General features: G+C 43.9%; 1 protein-coding gene across 3 annotated transcripts; it reads left to right on the top strand.

The window, feature by feature from the left end:
* Positions 1-2,927: 2,927 nt before the first annotated feature.
* Positions 2,928-19,070, top strand: LOC104639217 (uncharacterized). 3 transcript variants are annotated; one of them, XM_075750552.1, is made up of 24 exons: positions 2,928-3,189; positions 3,273-3,365; positions 3,461-3,519; positions 3,654-3,746; positions 5,370-5,497; positions 6,868-7,014; positions 8,202-8,273; positions 9,232-9,399; positions 9,492-9,588; positions 10,462-10,679; positions 11,706-11,859; positions 12,730-12,938; positions 14,157-14,274; positions 15,044-15,249; positions 15,871-15,988; positions 16,070-16,236; positions 16,361-16,461; positions 16,553-16,674; positions 16,791-16,841; positions 16,935-17,125; positions 17,208-17,330; positions 18,296-18,392; positions 18,603-18,704; positions 19,000-19,070. In XM_075750552.1, the coding sequence occupies exons 1-23, from the start codon at positions 2,969-2,971 to the stop codon at positions 18,683-18,685; spliced, it is 3,036 nt and encodes a 1,011-aa protein (XP_075606667.1). In that variant the 5' UTR covers positions 2,928-2,968; the 3' UTR covers positions 18,686-18,704; positions 19,000-19,070. The 3 variants fall into 3 exon arrangements, with proteins under 3 accessions (XP_075606667.1, XP_075606668.1, XP_075606666.1); XM_075750553.1 differs by lacking the exon at positions 18,603-18,704 and having other exon boundaries at positions 19,000-19,062; XM_075750551.1 differs by lacking the exon at positions 19,000-19,070 and having other exon boundaries at positions 18,296-18,710.
* Positions 19,071-20,875: the final 1,805 nt, after the last annotated feature.

Genomic DNA, 20,875 nt, shown 5'->3' with positions numbered 1-20,875 from the left:
TAAGGCCTCAGCCCTTTGGAACACGATGTGCATGTACAAAACTAGGCAGAGTATTTTAGTTGCATCGGTGAGGTTATCCTGTGCTACAATCTGAAATTAAACCAGCACTATCCTTATATGCTGTTTTCCCCCTGCGGATTTAAAACTCCTGTGAATGCATTTACAGGCTCCTGGCTTATGCAGGCGGGAGCAGAGCTCAGGCACACGTCCATGCCAAGCCCCTTCCAGAACAGGAGTGCTACCCTGCAGGTGGAGGTGACTTCCACCTCTCTGTGACTCACAGACACACATCCCAAGAAAATGTTTCTCAGAGATAAATCTTAGCATCATTCCCATTTCTCACCCACTAGACCAACAGCCTGGATACCTAATTCTCAGCTTACTCCAAGGCATAGCTCTCCCCATGGAGAAGCATCTCCTCCAGCACCTCCTCGTTGAAGATTTCATAGTGGCTCTCTAGTTGTTTGTCACATCTTAGGTCACCCTCTCGGGCAGCTATTTCTAGGTTTAGAAATACTGACATAACAATATTTCTATCTCTATTTCAGACTTTCCAGTCCTGCAGCTGCAAGAGGACACGGAGGGCAAAGATCCCTTATCTTGGCTTCTCCCAACTCTATATAAACAAAGATTCTGTTTTTGGTGCATTACAACCAGACTTCACCCCCTTTCCTTTCCCATTGTTCCCTAGTTATTTTTTTGTCCAATAATGGGTGCCATTTTACTCTATCCCACACTCAGACTAAGTATCAGACTATGAGACTTACTTAAGATCGTCACATGGGACCTAGTGAAAAAACAAAAAACCGAAACCCTTCCTTGCATTTTAACCAGTTGGAAAAATAAAGTTGTAATTAAAAGAAAAATAAAAAAGTCTTTTCCTGTAGCATTCAGGTAACCTGGGGATTTCAGTGCCACAGAACAACAGAAAGACAAACACCATGACTCAAAGGGCTGGAGCCTTTTTCCACCACTAAAAACAAGCCTCACTGGGAGAGGTGCTGTATACATGCTGCTCCAAGTGGCCGGTTTTAAACTTTCAATCACATTATATAATACAAAACCCAGTTCCAGACCCACACAGGAAAAAAAAAAAAAAAAAGAAACCAAAACACTACATTCATACGGTACCTTTCAGCTCGAACGAACCCAAGCCATGAATCATCTTATCCACCACAGAGTGCCATCACCTCAACATCGAAACACAGCAGCTGTTTATTACCCTACAAGAACATTAAGATGGGTGCTCTTATGCAGCCAAAACAGCAAGGAAAACTGAGTAGACAAATACAATAACCTGGAACGCACAAGCTTATCCTCCCTACCTTTATAATGAGTACCAGAGGGGCTTTAGGGACCACAAGCAGCCGATGCTTCCAGCCACCCGATGCTAACAATGCTTTCTGCAGCACTTAAGCGATCCTTGGAAGCCAAAAGCATTTGACCTGGACTTGCTTTGCTTTGCTTGGTTGACAACGAGGCCAAGAGCTGGCTATCGCACACTGACCACAATTGCTATGTCACATCCAAAGTTGTTTCTGCCACATTTAGAACCACGATTGATGCAAGAAACAGAGTAATCGTGATGCTCTGAGTTGTCCAAAGATACGGAAATTCATCTCCCTACTGCTTGTGCAAAGATGACAACTAATTGCAGTCATGTACCTGTCCTGATGGTTGGCTGTTCATTAATAAATTGCAGTCACGCTCTCTCAAACATGGCTCCCTCAGACCTTGACTCTCAGTATCTCGGAGAGATGCTACATGGCTCTTGGAAGTGGCTTATCAAAATTGGAACCATTTGCTATCCAAATACACTGAAGTTTTCACTCAAAATTCAAAATCTCATTGTTACACCACACTCATCACTGTGGTATCTGAGTACCGTCATTTCCAGCTGAATTCCAGCCCCAGCTGGATTCAATGAACAGTCACTCCGAGTCCGGGGACGCAGAGTTAATGCAGGCCAGGATCATGCAGCGAGTCCTGCGTGGGCTCATGAGAAGTTTGTTGCAGAAGTTGGACTTCAGCTCCCACTGAATGAGAAAGGGTGTTGTGGCCAAAGGACATTAATAAGGAGTTTGCTAAAGCCTCGGAGCAATAAGGAGATTGCTAAGGTCCCGGGGCTCTGCTCCAGAGCACTCACACAAGCGTGCCACCAGCTCCCTGATGTATAAAGTGTGTCTGGCTGGCTGGATGGCGGTGTGGGTTCTGTTGTTACTGCAGAGGTCTCCTGAGAGAGGGGGACAGAGGAGGAAATTACACTGATTGCACTGTGTCCTGTGAGTGGACGTGCCCATTGGCCTTTGTTTATCCTGAAGCAGTGTGAAATATACTGTAAAAACAGTCTCGTTTCTACAGCAGAGCTCTGCTCATGTGTGTGAACCAAAGTAAGGTAAGAATGGTTGGGTAATTCCCCAAAATGGGGACCAAAAGGAGATTGACCCCCAGGTTTCAATGGTTAAAATGTCAACCTAAATGTCCTGTACTTCTCACTTCATGGTAGCTCATCCGTGCCACACAAGCTGCATCTTTAGCCCACCAAACCTCTCAGCCTTTCTGCTTCCCAGGGCACTTGCAGTCCCAGAGCCACAGCTCCCACCAGGAGCAAGGACTTTCTCTTCCCAGGCAAGATGTTTGGCCATTTACAGACCTGCACATGGTCTGACTGATCGAGAGATCAGAACACTTCTTAAAACAAGATGTTTTCACCAAAACACTCTCTGATAATCAAACAAATCAAAGGGCGACCTAACTGGATCCACAAAAGCAAAACGTGTAGCTGCCAAAGAACTGCTCTTATCTCTGGCATGGCTGGGTCACTGGACATTTCACAGAAACAAAAATGTATTTCCTGTGTAGACCCAATTAAAATACCTCCAGGGAAATACTTCATGTGCTCTTAAGACCTGAAGCCAAAGCTATGCTTTTAAGGTTTGTAAGGAATGAGGTTACGTCCCAGGGGCTGATGGAAAGCACCGAGCACCCTCTGCTGTACTCATTAAAATTAGGCTCAGCAGCAGCATCTGACCTTGTAAATACCTGGCAGAAGGGTGCTCTGCCCTCCCAGCAAGAGGCAGACTGCCTGCCACTGCCAGGAGCTCAGATAACGTTGGAGGACACTGCAGGATTCAACCCAGGCATCACTCCACGACAGAAGCCACCAGCCTCTCCTGATTCACACACAAGGTTTGGAGAAGACGGCACAATCTCTGTTGTAAAAGATCAGCTATACCTTTCCTCCAGGGTCTGACCAAGTTCCCTCTCCACAGCTGGGTCAGCTTTACTTCAAAGGGAGGAGGACTTTGCTGCCCACACGTAGGTCTCTGGGGACAGATGGAGGCTGTGGGTTACTCGCTATGCAGGTAATGAGACTTCGGTTGCTGGCTTGTTCATTTTCCATCTTGATCTTTTTTTTCCTCTGTTCACCTCATCATTTCTTCATGTACTCATACTGCAGGATGTGGGTGCTTTTCTTGCTGTTCTGGCTGGGACGAGGGAGGCAGATGGCTCCTCCAGGTTGGTAAAACATGATAAAAGGATAGCAGGGAGAAGCAAGGATGAGAACTCAGTTATTTTGCTTGTAACAAGATGCGCCTCTTCTCTGCCCTCCAGTCTCGCTGGCTCATCTGCTCTATATGTGCTCCCACCAGGTTTTGTAGAGAGCAGTTGCCACTCCAGGATTTTTTGGATGAAACTGAATAAACTCTTGCTCCAGGGAAAGTTCTTCCAGCTGGAAATCAATGGTGAGTCACAAGTGGCTGCCCTGAGTACCATGAAGGCTGGGGAATCACCTAAGTGATCACAGTGTTTGTGATCTGGATGCTGCTGCCATCTACACGATAATTGGTAACTGACCCCAAAGAACTTGCAGAACATCCTTGCCACCTAGACCTGGCCTCTCACACCTCAGTTTGGCCAGTATCCCTGCAGATGAGTAAAGCTTCCCTCTAGAGCCACAGTCCCCTTTGCCCCTTACATCTAACATGCTGGGGAAAGGAGAAAGGGTGGTCTCAGGAGGAAGGAGTGACGTTTGGCTTTCATTCTTTCCTCTGCTGAGCCCTTACACATGTCTAGTGAGGAAAACAAAGGCGACGTTGCAGCTTGGATATGTCCTGGACAGCACAAATGACAGCAGCAGTGTAGGCTGGGTAATACCCAGAAAACACACTCTAAACAAGTACTGAGAGAGTGCTGCAACAATTAAAACATTTTTTTTAATTTCCTTTTTATTTAACACCACAACGGCATTTAAATACCCTATTTCAGATTGAACAAAGGGTTTCCATTTTCCTGAGGAAAACAAAAATCTACTTAACCAAAATGAAAACCAGAAAATGTTCACATCAGATTGAACAAAGTATGTGATTTCACCCCAAACCAGATTTTTTTCTGTTGAGATCAGTCTGCTTTTTTTCTGGGGTTTGGGTTTTTTCAATTGATTTGGAGGCAGAACTGAAAAAGTCAAGTACAGCAAGGGTGTGGGGAGAAGTGATAGCATTTATGAGAGCAACTGATATTGCTGGAAAAAACAGACCAGCCTTCAGGCACAAAAAGGTTGTTTGTTTCTTCTAGCTCTATCAGTTGGTCTCATGAAAGCTATTCCCTCTTCTTCCAAAATTCTTCTCAATTATCTCCTTAGTCTATCCTGGCTGCAAGAATACATCTACTGAAACAGCAGTTATTAGTACTGTTCGACATACAAAGATGACAGACAAATCTAGAAATTACAATGGCAGCTAGTTAAACCCTATCTATTTGTACAGATTCTTGTGTCTAACCCAAGACTAAAATAGTTCCTTAATCAGAGGGCAGATAATTAACAAAATCAAGAGCTGAGCGCAGCCAGCTCCCATCGTGCCTGTTACTTGGCTCCCCCATAGGTTTAACAGCACGTAGCGCCTTGCCAAGCCGAGACGAGCAGCAAACCTGACCACTTTGTAGAACTGCCCATCCAAAATAGGTCCGTGACTGTATCCTTTGAGCAGAGCGAGCAACAGATTATCACGACTTGAGGATTTTTAGAAATGGATGGGCTTAATAGCCCATAACTCTTTTCTAGTGAGAAAAAACAGGGAGGGAGAAACTCTCCATAATAGTACTTCAAGGTGGCTGTGGCACAAGCTTCTGGACACAAAGGAACGGGCATTAAAGTGAACATAATGTGGGTGAGCTTGAGACATGCCAGACTGTCTCATGCCCTCTAGAACATACCAGAACAGATTTGCTAGCTCTTCAGAAAAACACATCACTGGAGAGCACCCAACCCAGCTGAACCTCTACCTCCTTCCAGAGGACAGTTGCATGAGGGGGCCTCAGGACCATTCTGCCAAGTGACTTGTCCTGAGCTTTCCATCCTTTTTCTGTAGATCCTTATGCTGGTCCCATTCTGCTGGATGAGAAACTAGCATCACGCTGTGGCTACATCCTGTCAGAAGACGTGTGGGGCAACCCCGTCTTCCGTGCATCGGTGCTTGGCTGTCACGTGGCCAACGAGGTAAGACCCAGAAATGGGCTTGAAAACAACTCAGACAGTACATCCTCTCCAAAAAGACAAGATTGAGATATCATATGGCATTCTAATGGCGTGTTTTGAGAACTCAAGGAATAGTGAACTCAAGGAGTTGGTGTTGATGGAATGTAGAAATGAATAGGCAATGGCTCTCCAGTATGAGGTTTGTTCACTGTGACTGACATGGGATTTCCTCTCTCCACAAAATGACACTTAGCCTAATGCTGCTGACTAGCTGCCAGTTCTCAAGCATATCCTTGTAGCTGCTGATTTGCCAGAGAGTTTCTTGAAAGCCTCTCTGGAAAGAAGTAGGCATCTGCTTGAAAAAGCAACATTTGCAGTGTGATTCTGGCAGATCATTTCCTGGCTTAATTTGTGTGGTAATGTGCCTGTTAACACATGCCTAGGAACGTAGATCACACACATCTATTAGACCCAGATTTGTCTCACGTAACTTTAGCCATCTAAAAGATAATGTCTAGTCTAAACTAGCTGTTTACGCTTCCACAATAGTCAATGGAGAGAAACAGGCATCTCCGGAAGGTGATTCACCCCTTCCTAAAATATGGGTAAAAGTGTACACTGGATTTCTAATTCCTAAATGTTAGTTGAGATGAAATGTACCTAGAAACAGAACATATCAGAGTAGAAACTTCATTGCTTGTCCATGTTTAGTCTGGCTGGTCCTGGAAGCCCCACAGAAAAAATAAGGTAAAACTTTATGGGCAGAGGTTATACTAACAAGAACGAGGGGTGTACAGTGTGCTGTGCAACGACCAGGATTTCCAGACTGGAAATTTCTCTGGAAAGGTTTTGCCTTTTTCTGTAGAAAAATACACATCCATGTCAGATAGAAGCACAGTCCATGGCTTTTTGTGTGGCTCCTGGAGAGCTGAAGGACCAAAAGGAGCTCTTAGAGAAGCTAGTCAAGGCAGACACTAAACAGCATTTGTAAGATAGATCTGAACTGCCTACGTCAAACTAAAAGCTCCAGTACCTTCTCTCCATGAGGAAGCACATAGCAGTCATGAATGGGAGGAACGTGAACTGCATGGTGAGGTAGGTCAGATCTTCCCCTGACTAGCTGCTCCTTAATTCTGGGGTAAGAATAGTGCTGAGGTGTGAGCTGAGGCAAAGGCTGTGAGTACTGAGGCAACGTCTCTGGCTCAGAAAGCTCCTGCACACAAAACCACTTGAGAGAGGGTGGTGTGGCGGAGGAACTGTCACTACAGCTCTCAGCCTGTTCTCTTCATTATAAAACACTCTCAGAAACAGGAGACTGGGCTGGATGGTCCCATGTAGCTGCTCCTGGGACCTTCCACACTATCTGCTGAATTACCTGCTTTTCTTCCCAGGCAGATGAGCTGTTCTCACTGATTGTGAACATCAAGGTCTCCTCATTTTCAAGCATGAGGGCAGCTGTGACCTATACCTACCCTATGTACTGCTCCTACTCTTCCTGGGCTTCAAGAGAAATTGTGTGTGAAGAAAACTACATGGAGGTAAAAGCTTTCCCACTGAAGGCGAACCAACATCCAAGCTCCCCGCCAGGCACAACCACCTCCACAAATTCCTGTCAGAAGTTGATTTTATACTATGTACCAAGCGTAATAACGACCTGGTGATATTCAGCAGAGGGTGTAACTGCAGATGCTTATTAGTAACACATTTACATGTCATAGGTATTTTGCATGCAGTGAAATTCAGTTAACTGTACAGATGATGTAAATCAAGCCACTGAAAGGAAATCAGCAGCCAGGCAGGCCAACCTGTTTAGCTCATGAGAGTCCCTTTATGTTATAAAGGGCTGCATCATCTGTGAGAATGTCATCCTTATATTTGAAATAATAAAACCTAGGTTTTGCAGAGCTGCACCCCTGCTGCGTCACACAACTCAGAGGACATCATTGTGATGTCTCTTGCTGGGTGGTACAATTTGGCTGTCCAGCCTGCTACCAGCATCTGCACACCAATGTAGAAACAGGGCACTGAACAAAACAAATTTCACTGCCTTTTGTACGCAACTACTATAGGCAGAATGCAGAAACGTGTCTCGTGTTAGGACCTGAGGCTGTGCAGTCAAGTCTGGGTGTTGCAACATACTTAAACCACAGTACAGATGTCTGAGGCAAACACTGACTCCCAACTCAGTGTCCAGAACTCGCCTCACTCTGCAGCACATGCTGGGAAGATTTACACCATAGCACCTACACTAGGTATTAGGCATCCTGCATTTTCAGGTCTTCAGCCTGCATGGGAAGAGGGGACCAGTCCTGTTAAAGCCAATAGGAAACAAAAATAAACAACGCAAATGAAAGCTAAAGCCTCTATAGCTTCCCTATACCTCCAGTGGAGAGACCCAGATGACCCTGAAAGTCTCCAGAGTGGGACCTAGTTTACAGCTTACCAGATACAGAACAGGATTTTTGATTTACCTCGTTATACACAAAGTGTTCCCTCTGCTGTACACACACCACCGTAAATGCCATGGTTCTAACTTTCATTTTAAGGCCACAATTACCACCATCAAGAACCTCTCTGGAAACACTTCAATTACCTCCAGCAAATGTAAATTGCTAAATCCCGACAGACACAGGGGAAGAAATCTGAAAGCCCTCTCTCCACTCCCCACGCCTGTAATAATGCTGAAGATTTGTTTGTTCCCAAAGAATCTCCTCTGTCTCCCCAGGTGTCAGTGAAGACCGATGTCCCCGCAGTTTCGAATGACTACACCGTAGCGTGGATGTCAGCTCTGCCAGAGGTACGGAGGGGAGTCTTTCCTAACAGTTCCTAGCCTGCCTCTTCTCGCTGGTCTCATGAGTCATTCTTCAGGCATAGGTCCATCTCTATCAAAAAAAGGGAGATGGCAAAGACGCCATCAAGTACTGAAAAACCTCTCAAGTTTTCTTAGAGCTCTACACTGCAAAAAGACATTTAGATGGGAGAATAGAGCCATATGCTTGTTACATTAGTGGAAACTGAGTTCAAGACAAACAAAGGTAAGTGGTTCTTCACACAATGGGTAGTGAATCTGTCAAACTCCTTGCCAAAAGATGTTGTGGCTGCTAAAACTTGCTTGATCTCAAGGAGAGTCTGGAAAAAATGACCGAAGAGAAATCCAATAAGACATACAAAATACAAAGAAGCTACAGATAACTCAGGAGTCCCTGAGATGAAAATTATTTGAGGCTGGAAAGTATAAGGGGAAAATATGTATGTTTTCCCTATTTTTCTCATGTCTTACTTTCTCCTTATACCCGTTTTCCTTTTGACTATCCCCCCAAATGGTTATCATTTCAGGAGACTTTGTTCTAGCCCAGTACAGACCTTCCTCTCTTCTTATGTTTGACACGGCATGGCTATGTATTATAAAAGGTAATCTGTCATTTGGCCTCTGAACTGCTCCAGCAATTGACAGACATGAAAGCAATCATTTTATTAACAGCACAGGCATTTTGTCCAAGGGGATTTGTTCAAGGCCACCAGTCTAAGTTCCTTCCACGGATGCTATAAAACGATCTCTAAAGATGCCTTAAAGAGCTATAGAATTCCTTACCTTTATGTTTATGAAGGATGTTTCTTGCCTGGAGTGGACTAACAGTGTCCAGTGCCACTCCAGTGACTCCAGTTTCTAATAGGAAAATAGATGCTACAGCACCATAGTTTTTTAAGAGACTTTGGTAGACTTAGATCTCATGCAGCTCATCTCTCTCTTGCAGACTCAAAATGTTGCATACCAACTATGGCAACTGATGTTTGTTTCTCCATCAGGGAGAAAGACAATAACGGTAAGCGATGCAGCAAAACTGGGCTACAGCTTCAATAATACACTGTCCCGAGTGTACCTCCGCGCGCCCTATCACAGCAACGAGTCTGACGTCAGCATGGTGAGTTGTTGCTCTCAATCGGACACAAAACTGTGCTGTTTCCACTGCTTCAATAGGACATCAGTTTTCTTGTTCTGCCTGCATCCCAACAGGTCAGTGGCGTAAATATGAACATGGTGACTTCCACTTCTATGTACAGGCAGCGGTGGCTGCTTTTGCTGATTGACACGACAGTCTCCTGTCCTGTTGGTAAGGATTTCTTCCTTGTTCACCAAAAATAACCACCTAAGGAGATAGTAGAAAACACAGTCTCCCCATTTCCCTGTAACCTACTCTGTAAGAGAAGAGGTTTACAAGCTGCTCTCTGAGCAACATGAGCTAAGAGTCCATGGCTTTAGTCCCGGACAAACACGTTCCCTGCTGTGATGCTACATTACTTGTGTTCCCTGTGCAGTGTCATGCCTTGTCTCTGGTTTCTCAAACCCTCACGTTATATGCAGGGGACTGGAGACAAGTCAAACTTCTGCAGAAGGGCCAGGGAGCCTCCCCCGGACTAACCCCTCAGCGCTGGCTCTCCACTGCCATATAACTCAATACAGGGCATGCAGCTTTGCATCGTTGGGACTCACCTAGTCCTTTTCTCTGGAGAGACAGAACTAGCCTGGATTTTTGCAGTGGTGGGTGCACCTTCTGTCTCTCACAGAACAGTATTAATTTGAATAATCCATGAGGAAGAAGGATGGTTTAAGTTATCGTGATCTTGAAGCCAATAGTTCAAGGAGAAGGCCCAAACAGGTTTCTGTGCCCCGTTCCTTTTGCCAGTAAGGCACAACTCCTGGGACCAGAAGGACAACAGAGCAGATAACTGGGAGCATGACTCTTGGTTCCTATGAATAAATTAATTACTCATCTGAAACTGGTGATTCAAGTTTACTTTGAGCACCAGGGTTTCTGTGACAAAATAACCATCAGTTGGCTAATATCCTACAAGGTGTTTCATTAGTGAAAGCTGAAAAGGTACCCTGGTGAAAAGGAGTCAGGGAAAGACAGCCGGTACACAGTGAAGACTCACTGGTAACTCCAATTGCCCGGCCTTCTGGGACTGTCTATCTAACTCAACAGATGGCATCAGTTTCACTGATACTACGCTAACATGGACTGTGCCAAGTGTTATCCCCACATTAGTGGTTCAAGAATCCACCTTTCTGTCTAAAACCATTTTAATGGGAGTCGATGGCCGAGTCATAGTAAACCCAGAGGAGAAGAACTACTTACTGGAGCACAACCAGACACACATCGGAGTAACTATCCCTATTGGAGGAGAAGGAGGCAAGCTAAAGGTTAGTACAAACCTGTCACATACTAACACATTTGAGGGCCTGCATCATGGAAGATGTTTCTAAATCATGACCATTACAAATCATTCCAAATAGTGATTGATTGCTGCTTAAAATTCTTAGCTACAAGAAATATTTGAAGACCTAGGTGCTCCTTCTCCTTGTTTTGAAAGCACCTACTCAGAAACTAAGTAACTCTAATTACAAAACATAAGAGAAGCAAGAGACTGTCTTTTCTTAATAATCTAAAAAGTATACTAATAAGTTAAGATTGAAGGGATTCCTGGGCACAGAAGTTCAATTACCTATGTTGTTACATTACATAACTGGTTCTGGTACACTTCTGACGTGGGTCAATGAGCAGTTTCCTAGACCATCTTCATGCAGGCAGCATGAGTTAGCATGAGACAGGCTCCCAGCATGTAGTCTGGGTGTAGCCACCTGATTTGGACATAATATACTCTCCGTCAGTCTATAATTTACAGGTATAGAGGCAGTGTCCAAGCAAATGTTGAGTACAAAGGAGCTGGCAATATTCTCACAAGGCTTTTTACCAGTTACACCTGTGAAGATTACATTGGTGTGACTTTTTGACTCATCCTGTTCAGAAGTTCGCTGTTTGGTGTATCAGTGGACACTTACATCACTGTGTGTATGTAACACCAGACAGACTTGGTCTGAAGAACTCTTGGAAGCACTGACAAACTTTCAGATTCAACCAGGACAGAATGAGAAACGTGACTGGTAGTCCAGGGATTGCAAAAAAACAAATGCAAATATGGTTACTTACTAAACTTAATAAGGACATCCCCCAACCCTGATACCTCCTTATTAAAAATCTCAGCAGTATCTGGGCCAAATATGGACCAGACAAATGGGACAAACAAACAAACAAACAACCTCCACTAGAAAAAATCCATCCCAAACCATACTAGAATACCATTTTCTCTTTCTAGTGTAAAAATTTTGACCATATTCAGCCATTCCTCTATTGAGAATTAAGACTTAATCACACATTTTACCTCCTAGAGTTCCATATCTGGTGGTGTATATGGAGTCATTTACAGTATCGACTTATTCTTGGAGCACACGTGGACAGATGCAGATTGGCAAACCACAAAGTATACTGTCATCAAATCCATCACCACACCTTTCATGCCACAAGTACCAACTGTTTTCAACAGTAAGTCATTCCCCTCACTTTTACCAGTGTCTCATTTTTGCTGTTTTATACATGGCTTCATTTGACCTCTACCACACACCTACATTCAGCAGAATGTTCTCAACTCCCACTTCCAATTCGCTAGCCAAAGTCAAGATGCAAGGTATTACAAAATACCCCAAACCGTTAGCCTTAATGGATGTACCATTTATCACCCGTCATCATGGGATGAAATGAAAATTATCAGTTGCTGATAAGAATGTGAACATTTCTCTTACACTAACATACAGATTTTTCCAGTGAGCACCTGGGACCCTAGAATAAAGATGTTGTGTTTTGCAGTTATCACACTGGAGAGAACTGTCTTAGGACAGCATTCATTGATGGCATTTTGTCCCCAAAACCACCTGCATTTTTTATCTCGGGAGCATGCTGAAATCATTGTGCCAACCAGTGGTGCAGTAATATGTTTTTAATGATATTTTTCCAGTGCATTAAGATACTAAACATCTTTGGAGCTGTCTGGATAACTGATAAAGAAAAAGGAGCCTCTTGGCATACATTATGATAGCTTTTCCACATTTTATGTGGCTGAACTACATTCTAGATTGCTTTATAGGAAAGTCATTGCACATCATAGTGCACCTCTAGAAAGTTACTGAACCCACTTGCTATAAAGTTGTACGTATTTGTTGTTAATCTCCTGCAGCTTGAAGCAATTCTCATGTACTCAGAGTATTTCAGATCTGACTAGAACACAAACACTCATTAATCAGAGCCATTAAAGAGATGGCTGTTGGCTAAGTTTCCTGGAACTTGAATGGGAGGCCACCCCAACTGTCTTCGTTACTTGATCCACACCAGCAGTAATTTGATGTTCTCTCCCTACAGATACTCTGCCAGAGGAAAGGCTATTTAATGTTGCATTTGGACACTTTCTTCCTGATGTCTCTCTGGTGGCAATCGCAATAGGAAATGTGCCATTTACCCTGAGAGAAGCACAGCACCATAGATTTAAGATTTATGAAACTCCCTTTTCTAATAGAACAAAAGGATTTATCCTGGAAGTCTCTTTTGATGATCCATATGTTCTAAAGGAGGTAAGATACAGCAGGTCACTTCAGCAGTTGAGTGGAGGAGGTAGGGTTGTCCCTTTTCAGAACATAGTCTGGCTTTTATTAACCAACAGTTCTTCCTCAATCATAAAGGTGTCAATGAGTCTGAGCTCATCTGAATTAAGATTAGAGGCTTGTATGTCCCCACCTTGCTCTCCCTAGATCTCTGGGAGACATGCAGCATCAAGTGTGATTAGATGGTATGAAATATGACTTCCTTTAGTGTCTGTCAGCATGGCTAATGTCCAAGCGCACACCCAGCAGGAAGAGGTTTGTCAAATCTCTATTAAATGCTGTCCCTTGAAACAGGAGTGCCTTGGAAAAATAAATCAATTATTACAATCCTGCAAACACCAGTTACCAACATCCAGTAATTCCTGAACCTACTGTTTATGCAGAGCCATTCGCCATGCAAACACGTACGGGCAGGCACAGGGTATTCTAAATGTAATTTTGTTAAGCTTCACACCATTTCTAATCTAAATATTTGTAAAAAGTATAAACTCATAGAGGGAATTCAACCTCTCATTTTAGCAGGAGGATGCATAACTGCAAGTCCTCTACCACTGTTTTGACCAAATCACACAGAACTGCGATGCTATTTTCTCTTACAAGGAACAACATTGTGAACGCACAGCATCAGAACTTGTGCAAATATTTTTCAGGCTGCAGTTAAACCACAGTTAAATTGCATTAAGGATCAAAGCAAGCCAAACATTTTCAGAAGTATTTATTTCAGGTTGAACAGCAGGTTTTGCTTTGGGGGCACTTTTAGAGAAGTAAATGAGGACATTGAGAGGGATCTCTCATAGCATCTCCTCACACCTTCTGTCTTACCGATTACTCATGCTCTTGGGTTCAGTCCACACTCTGAGTAAAGAAGAAGAAGGATTTGGACCTGGATTGCCCTCTACAAGCTCTTTCACCAGTGGGCTACAGAGGAAACACCACTGTGTTCACTTCTGCCTCCATTTTCTCAACAGGCACTACACTCTCCACATTTATGTTTGGCTGAAAGAGATGTTGAATCCAATCCAAATTTCTGAATAGTTTTAGGCCAACTGAAGCAATGTTTTTGGAGACTGTGCTATTTGCAGGGGAGAGGAGGGTGTTGGAATTATTATTTAGTGCTGCTCAGGATATACATTCCTGTCTGTGCTGGAAGCCATTGCTACTGCAGCCTTACGTTTCTCTCTTTTCCAGTATGTGAATAGAAATGAAACAAAATATACCCTCCTCATTAACTACACTATAAGCGTGGGTCCAGAGATGACACTCTATTATCATTCTGCAGAGGTGGAGTGTGTGATTGCTGATATCGGTAAGCTTTCCCCTGATATTAACTGGTTTGCATCAACAGCATGGATCAGACTTTCATTGAATTCGGTGAGAACAGTTTTAGGCTGAGGATGAGAGCTTTGGGGAAAACCCCACCCTTCAATAGCTCATTATTGGTAACACAGCCAACTTGCTGCTATTCTGATGGCAGCTCTTCTGCATACTGGCAAGACAGTCTGCCCTCGAGACACTGAGAGCAATAAAAACTAGTGTGTAAAAGAAGTTGGCTTGCAAACTCAGAGAACAAGATGCCTCATAACTTGAACATATATCTACTGGCAAAACTTTCAGACATTGCTATGAGTTTCAGTTTGTCCTCAAATGCAATTTGAAACAGTCAGGAGGTCTCATTGGTATTTTCTCAAGCGTCTTAGATTTTGGATGCCACAAAGGTGACAGAGTCTCCTGACTGTCCTGTTTTATCTTTGAAATAGCTCTGGGTTCAACCCAAAGAAGGCTGACCAAAAAAAAATACATTTACATACATAGCTCAGCTTGCCTTACTGAAACGGGGAGTAGTCCTGGAAGCAAGCTTGCAGGCCACCGCTAAGACACAAGGATTCCCGATCCCGCCGATTGTGAGCTGCTACATCCACAACACAGCCCCCTGCAGACGATGCCAGTACGCATGTAACAGTGCTGCTGCAGTGCCAGCGCAAAATTTACCCGTGATAGAAATGCCTCCCTGGGCCAAACATCATTGCTCAAACCTTCCTTCATTGCTAACTCTTTGTCCCACCTTCTTCCCACAGAACTACCAGAAGCAGTTGGCTCCTGTGACGAAGAAAACCTGTATCTAGCCATCCCTACTTTTGGCTTGCACCAGTATTGGAACCTGTATCTTGGTAACAAGCTTCTGAACCGGCACGTTGCGGTTACCAATGGGTATCTTCCAGCTACCAATTCTACACACCTGATCTTGCAAATACCTCTGTTTGCTGTGGGAGTTACCTATGAGGTACACGAACTCTATAGCAATGCCTTCTTTAAAGCACGTAGGACTCTCTGCTCATAGAGCCACAGTCCTGCTGTCACAGTTTGTAGTGCCGTATTGGAAAACCTCCAGAGGGAAGGACTCTAAGCCAGTGCAAGTAGGACAAGAGGTATCGGACATGGACCCTTCTGGTAATGCCATGTGTTATGTAATCTGCAGTGCTAAGCTGTATCTGAAAGATATGCACCAAGTCTTCAAAAACAGACTCCTCAGTATTTTTAGTAAGATGAGGCAAAATGTCCCAACTGCACTGAGCCAGAAACAATATTTCAATATAGCTTTTATAAAAGAAGCTCTTTTAAAGGAGCATTTTGTAGAAATGTTAAGACATGGCAGGGGAAAATTGATGCTGTAATAAACATCTAAACTATTCTACAATAATCAGCCAAAATTTATCTCTGTGACAGTGACCAATTAATTTATACCAGAAAACTTCTGCCCCCACGTTGCATCAGGCTTGAGTCTTCACACTGACTTCACTCTTGTGACTTGTTAGCATTCAAGTGGCACAAGCTAAAGAGCAGAACTTTGTACATATGGATCACCTACCTTAACAGGAGACCTCTTCCATCACCTCCTTCACAGGAAGTGTCCTTTCAGAAAATTAAAGCAAGGTTTGATGTTACCCTAAGGAAAGTGAGAACTATGGAGACCTTACAGATGTTCTCCGTTAGCTGCAGTTTTAATTCTTCAGCATTTATAAGTAAGTTATACAAGTGATCAGTCAATAAAAAGATCTGTGATTCTTTCCTTGAGTTTATAACCAACTCTCTGATTTTCTCAGTATGCCATCCAGATGGTACTATAATGGTATCTGCCCAAATGAAGACAGTTCCTGCCATTGATATGAGTAAAACCAAACTAAGGGATAGATCTTGCAAGCCTAGAGAGTATAATGAAGGACATGCTTTCTTCAAGTTCCATGTCACTACCTGTGGCACTTCAGTAAAGGTAAGCCCATGGTTGAAGAAGATACATCTGCTGGAAGTCTCTGTCTCTCCTGCATTTTCTCTTTTGTTCCCCTGCCCCAGCTCCTGCGAAGATTCAATTTTTAATGAGCTTCCCATATGCACAGTTTGAAGGTGATCACATTATTTATGAAAATGAAATCTCTTATGAGAAAGAGACTCTTCCGGGACAGAGCATAGCGACAATCACAAGAGATCCAGACTACAGGTAGGAGTTACTGCTCACTGACATCGCTCACGTTGGAACAGCTGCTGGAAAGTAAAAGCGAACACAAACCTTACCCTTTCTCCTACTACAGACTAACAGTCTTGTGCTACTATCGAGCAAAAGAGACCCTAGTGCTTGGTGCCTTCGCTAGCAATCCATCCACATCACCTCCCTTCGGCTCAGGAACAATGGTACCAAGATCAAATATTGCAGGTAGGCAATTCTCTTCCTCCATTATTAAACTTCTGTGACTTTCAGTTGTAAGCTCCCTTGTTAAGACATGTCCTGCTTCCTACTAAAGAATCTCACTAACACTTCCTTTTCTGCAGTATACAGAAGGATAAGACAAGCCCTGAATGTAGTTTCAAGGGTGTCCAAAGGTAAGTCTCCTCCTAAGAAAATCAGAACGTTTTCAAACATGTTTTAATTTAAATAAAATTAAACAACAACAAAATCCCCTGCATTTTCTTGAGATGAATCTTTTGTGGAATTCTACGAGCCCAACATGGCAATACTCAAGCGACCCATGGAGCCTGTGTTTCTTGAGGTGGAGCTGAAAGACAAGAGCCCCCATGCTGAATTATACCTGGAAAACTGCTGGGTGACCGGGTCTCCAGACTTCAACAGCACCCCGAGATGGAACATCACTGTGGATGGGCAAGTAGTTATCGAATGACCAATGCATTCATTGGAGAAACCCTGATTTCTTCTACATCTGTTGATCTGTTCTCTCAAATAGGCACAAGATTAACGGCAGTGAGTATGTTGCTGAGTTCTGTCCAGTAGCTGTTAGCCCCAGGGTGAGACACCCTTCTCATTTTAAAAGGCTAGCAGTAAGGACCCTGACACAGCGACTGGAACAGGTGAGAGTAAGTCAAAGGCTCACCCTGAACTTCTTAAGACTACTTAAAAAATAGCCAATTTAAACACCTCGCAGATTTAAGACCTAGCCAGCATTTAACCCAAATAGCCTGACTGGTGCACAGCTTTAATTTAGTTCTCTTCTCAAATTTGCTGTGCAACACCGTTTCGAGATTGGACTGACTCAAGTAACCAAAAGAGTTTGGTATGTAAATATGATTTTTATATGGTGTTTCTGACTTTTATAGGGTCAGATTCATAGCACTTCAGCTCAAAAGAGCTAGAACAGAAAAGTGAACTTACATGCCATAACATCCACATGAAGTTCAGCTCTGTTGACCCCCATCTGTACATGTCAACCACCTCCTCAGATGCTCAACCGGCAGGGGAGTAGAGGCATGTGGGTTTGGCCTTGCACTTTTTGGGTTCTGTCCTCCTCTAACAACTCTAAAAAGAGCAAAGACAACCCAGGACAGTCATCTGAGAGTGCTTTGCTCCTACTGCACCCAGTTGAGTGGACTCAGGCACGTGTACTGATATGAGCCATGGCAGTACCCCTACCTCCGCAGCTTAAGTAACCACATTATTTTTTGACTTGGCCTTTCATGAGCAGTTCAAGTCATGAACTTGCTAGAAATGAACATGATGCAATTCTGGCTTGTTCTGCTTCCTAAGTGCACAGCTGCATCTAGCACTAGATTGAGTTTCTGTCTAGCTTTGATACATAGCCTCAGTGCAGCTTGTGAGGTTTTAACTTCTCCTCTCTCAGCCTCTCAGTTACCAAACTGCCCGAGGGCTTCTTTGACACCAAATTTGAAATGCAAGGCAGGTTCAGCTAGAAGGTGCTGAATGCAAGTGTTCAGACAAGCCCAAGTCTAATCAGCCGTAACTTCTGCAGAAGGCAGACAAAAGACAGAACAATGATCTGCAAAGAGGGATTTGATATGGACCAAATGGTACTTTTTCTTTTTAGGTGTACGTGCACTGTTTGGTGGCAGCCTGCTCTCCTACCAACGTACTACCTGGCAGCCCCTGCAGAGGACAGCGCAGCTCAAACAGGGAGAGGAAGGGTACGTGTTCAGGAGAAAAAGAGCCATTGCAAAGCACCTCTGACCTGATGTTTTTAAGTGATGTAGGACCTCTGGTTTTGGCATCTGAAATGCCTTGAACATGGGCTGTATAACATTACCTTTAGCTCATACTTCAATACGTTAGCACCTAATGTGCAGCACATATGTATTCTCGAAAAATTACACAAATACACTGTTTATCATTCTCAGCCTTTCCAGGTCACCGCTCAGCCAGTCTCCAGGGCTACACACTCGCTGGACCAGTCAGGATTGTCGATCCAGATCTAAGATGATGCATGTAAAGTGAATTTGGTAAGAATACCAGGCCCTGTGTACCCACCTAGAGAGGTGAACATGCTTTGTGGCACAAACAATGTGCCTGTCCTTCAAGAGCTTAGAACAGTAAGTTCTGGGACAAGAACTAGGGAACAGGCAGGGTTTGCAGTCTTCTGGTCTAAGCTCAAGTCTGTAAGACAGGGAAGAAGGAGAGCTGCCTGCCAAGCCAAACACAGGTGGCACGGCTCTGGAGAAGATGCCAGCAGTGGAGTAGTACATGTTGGAGTTGGGCTTTAGCAGGCAGTTTTGGAACCAGATGTTATTTCAACAGGTTTTCAACTAGACTGCCCCCAGCAGCCATCACCATGCAGCTGAAAGAAAATGGATCCAAAATTTTAAAAAACAAACACTAAGGCACAAATCACCGCCATATTCCAAATTCTTTTGAAGAGTTCAAATCCCCTAGACTGTTAGGGTTTATCCTATAGCTTCATCTGCCTTTGGAGAACCAGAGCTATTTAGCTGCGTGTTCCAGTCTCACTCCTCACTTCACTGTGTGTGTGTCTCCAACAGCACCTGAAGGCTCTGCTGTGCTGGCTGCTTCCTAAATGGTGCAACTAGACACAGGAGCTACCTCTTTCAGTGACTACCACAACCATCTTGCGTGAAGTGAAAAGACCAGACTGTGGGACTCAGGACTGCAAAGCACTGGGGTCTGCTAACAGGATTAGTAAATGTTGTAACCTGTTACCTCTCTGAAGTGGCTTCAAAAGAAAACTTAACAGAAAATAACCCAAGGCTGCAAAATAACACTTCTTGTTTCTTCCAGCTGTTGAAATATGGACTTGCAGATCACTAAAATTATTCCAGCCCTGATTATGGCTGCTTCTTGTAATATTTCATAAAGTGACTGCCAATCCTCCCATGTGAATGTAAAGTGCGAATCTGAAAAGTCAAATAAAAATACATAAAAAGTAATATAAGTGCAGAATATCTCCTTGCTAACGTGCAACAGCAACCATCTGGGATACCAACAGTGGCTTCAAAGAGCCAAGCAATCTTCTACTTAGGGCCTCTTCCACATGCAACACAACTACATACTTTTTTTCCCATTGATGCAGATTTTTGACTATAACATTGAAATGACATGAGCTTCTTGGAAACCTCTTAGTTCCTCACTTTCCTCTCACCTGCCCAAGTATGGAAAAGGCTAACTCTACAAAATGGGAGAAGACGGATGCTCTAACATGAGTAAAAAGAACAACTGACTTCATATTTTGTTTTCTGTGCCCACAGAAAACATTTTTTAAAGAGAATAAAAGTTAGAAGGGCTATTTTCTAGAGATCAAGGACAAACCAGACACACGATCACCTGTAATCTCAGGATACGCCTACACCGTAACGGAAGGTGCGCCTGCAGCACGGGTAGGTGTTCAACAGCAATGGGAAGGGGGCAATTGCAGGCTGATAACGCACACGTGTGCAGCCTCCAGTGGGTTTGCACAGCTCGTACAGCCTGGATCTTCACAGGCTGGCTCGGTTACACACGCTGATTAGTACGTACACATGGCACGCTTCCCAAAAGCTGCAATCTTCCCAGTGATGTTTGCTGAATAAATGTAGTCTTAAAGCAGTATCTACCAAAGGACTAAGTTTAGTAAAAAGGAATTGGGGGGTACTGGGGTCCCAAGACCCCCCAGCAGCAGCCTGGGAGGTGCCTTCCTCTCTCTCTCTGCTGTATGAGCAGTGCACTCTACTGTCCGGAGCTAACACTGCAGGGTCAAGAGCGCTTACTGCTCCCACACACTTTCCAAGAGCACATTCCCTGTTTTTAATGTTGACAAGTAACAAACTCATCAGTTTAGGTTAACTTTCTGTTAATCTAAAAAGCAGTCCTTTTGAAATTTGTAAACTGGGATGAAGGTTAAATCACGATGACTAAATGCTAGCTCTTCTTTTCCCAGTGCTCATGGGACACTGTCTAGTTCCACGCAGATGAGCCTCAGGTCTGGTGTTGCGTCACTAAGGCTCGCTCACTTTGCAGTCTTGCAGAAGATGAGGTAAACTCCTCTGCAGGAAGTGGGACATCCCAGATCTTTCCCTGTTGCCCTGGGAAGCCAGGAAGGGGTCCGGCAGCATTCCATACCCATCCACCCACCACCAGATGTGGAGACCTTTCTCTCCTCGGTATGTTGGGAGAGAAAGGG

This window comes from Balearica regulorum, chromosome 3 (assembly GCF_011004875.1).
Source record: "Balearica regulorum gibbericeps isolate bBalReg1 chromosome 3, bBalReg1.pri, whole genome shotgun sequence".
NCBI classification, from domain to species: domain Eukaryota; kingdom Metazoa; phylum Chordata; class Aves; order Gruiformes; family Gruidae; genus Balearica; species Balearica regulorum.
This window is presented reverse-complemented; position numbering and strand designations above follow the sequence as displayed.

Coding starts and splice junctions, on each gene's coding strand:
- LOC104639217 (XM_075750551.1), top strand. CDS start 2,969: ATGGAAAGCACCGAGCACCCTCTGCTGTACTCATTAAAATTAGGCTCA. Junction 9,400..9,491: donor ACGAGTCTGACGTCAGCATG/GTGAGTTGTTGC, acceptor GCATCCCAACAG/GTCAGTGGCGTAAATATGAA. Junction 15,250..15,870: donor CTGTGGGAGTTACCTATGAG/GTACACGAACTC, acceptor CCTCCTTCACAG/GAAGTGTCCTTTCAGAAAAT.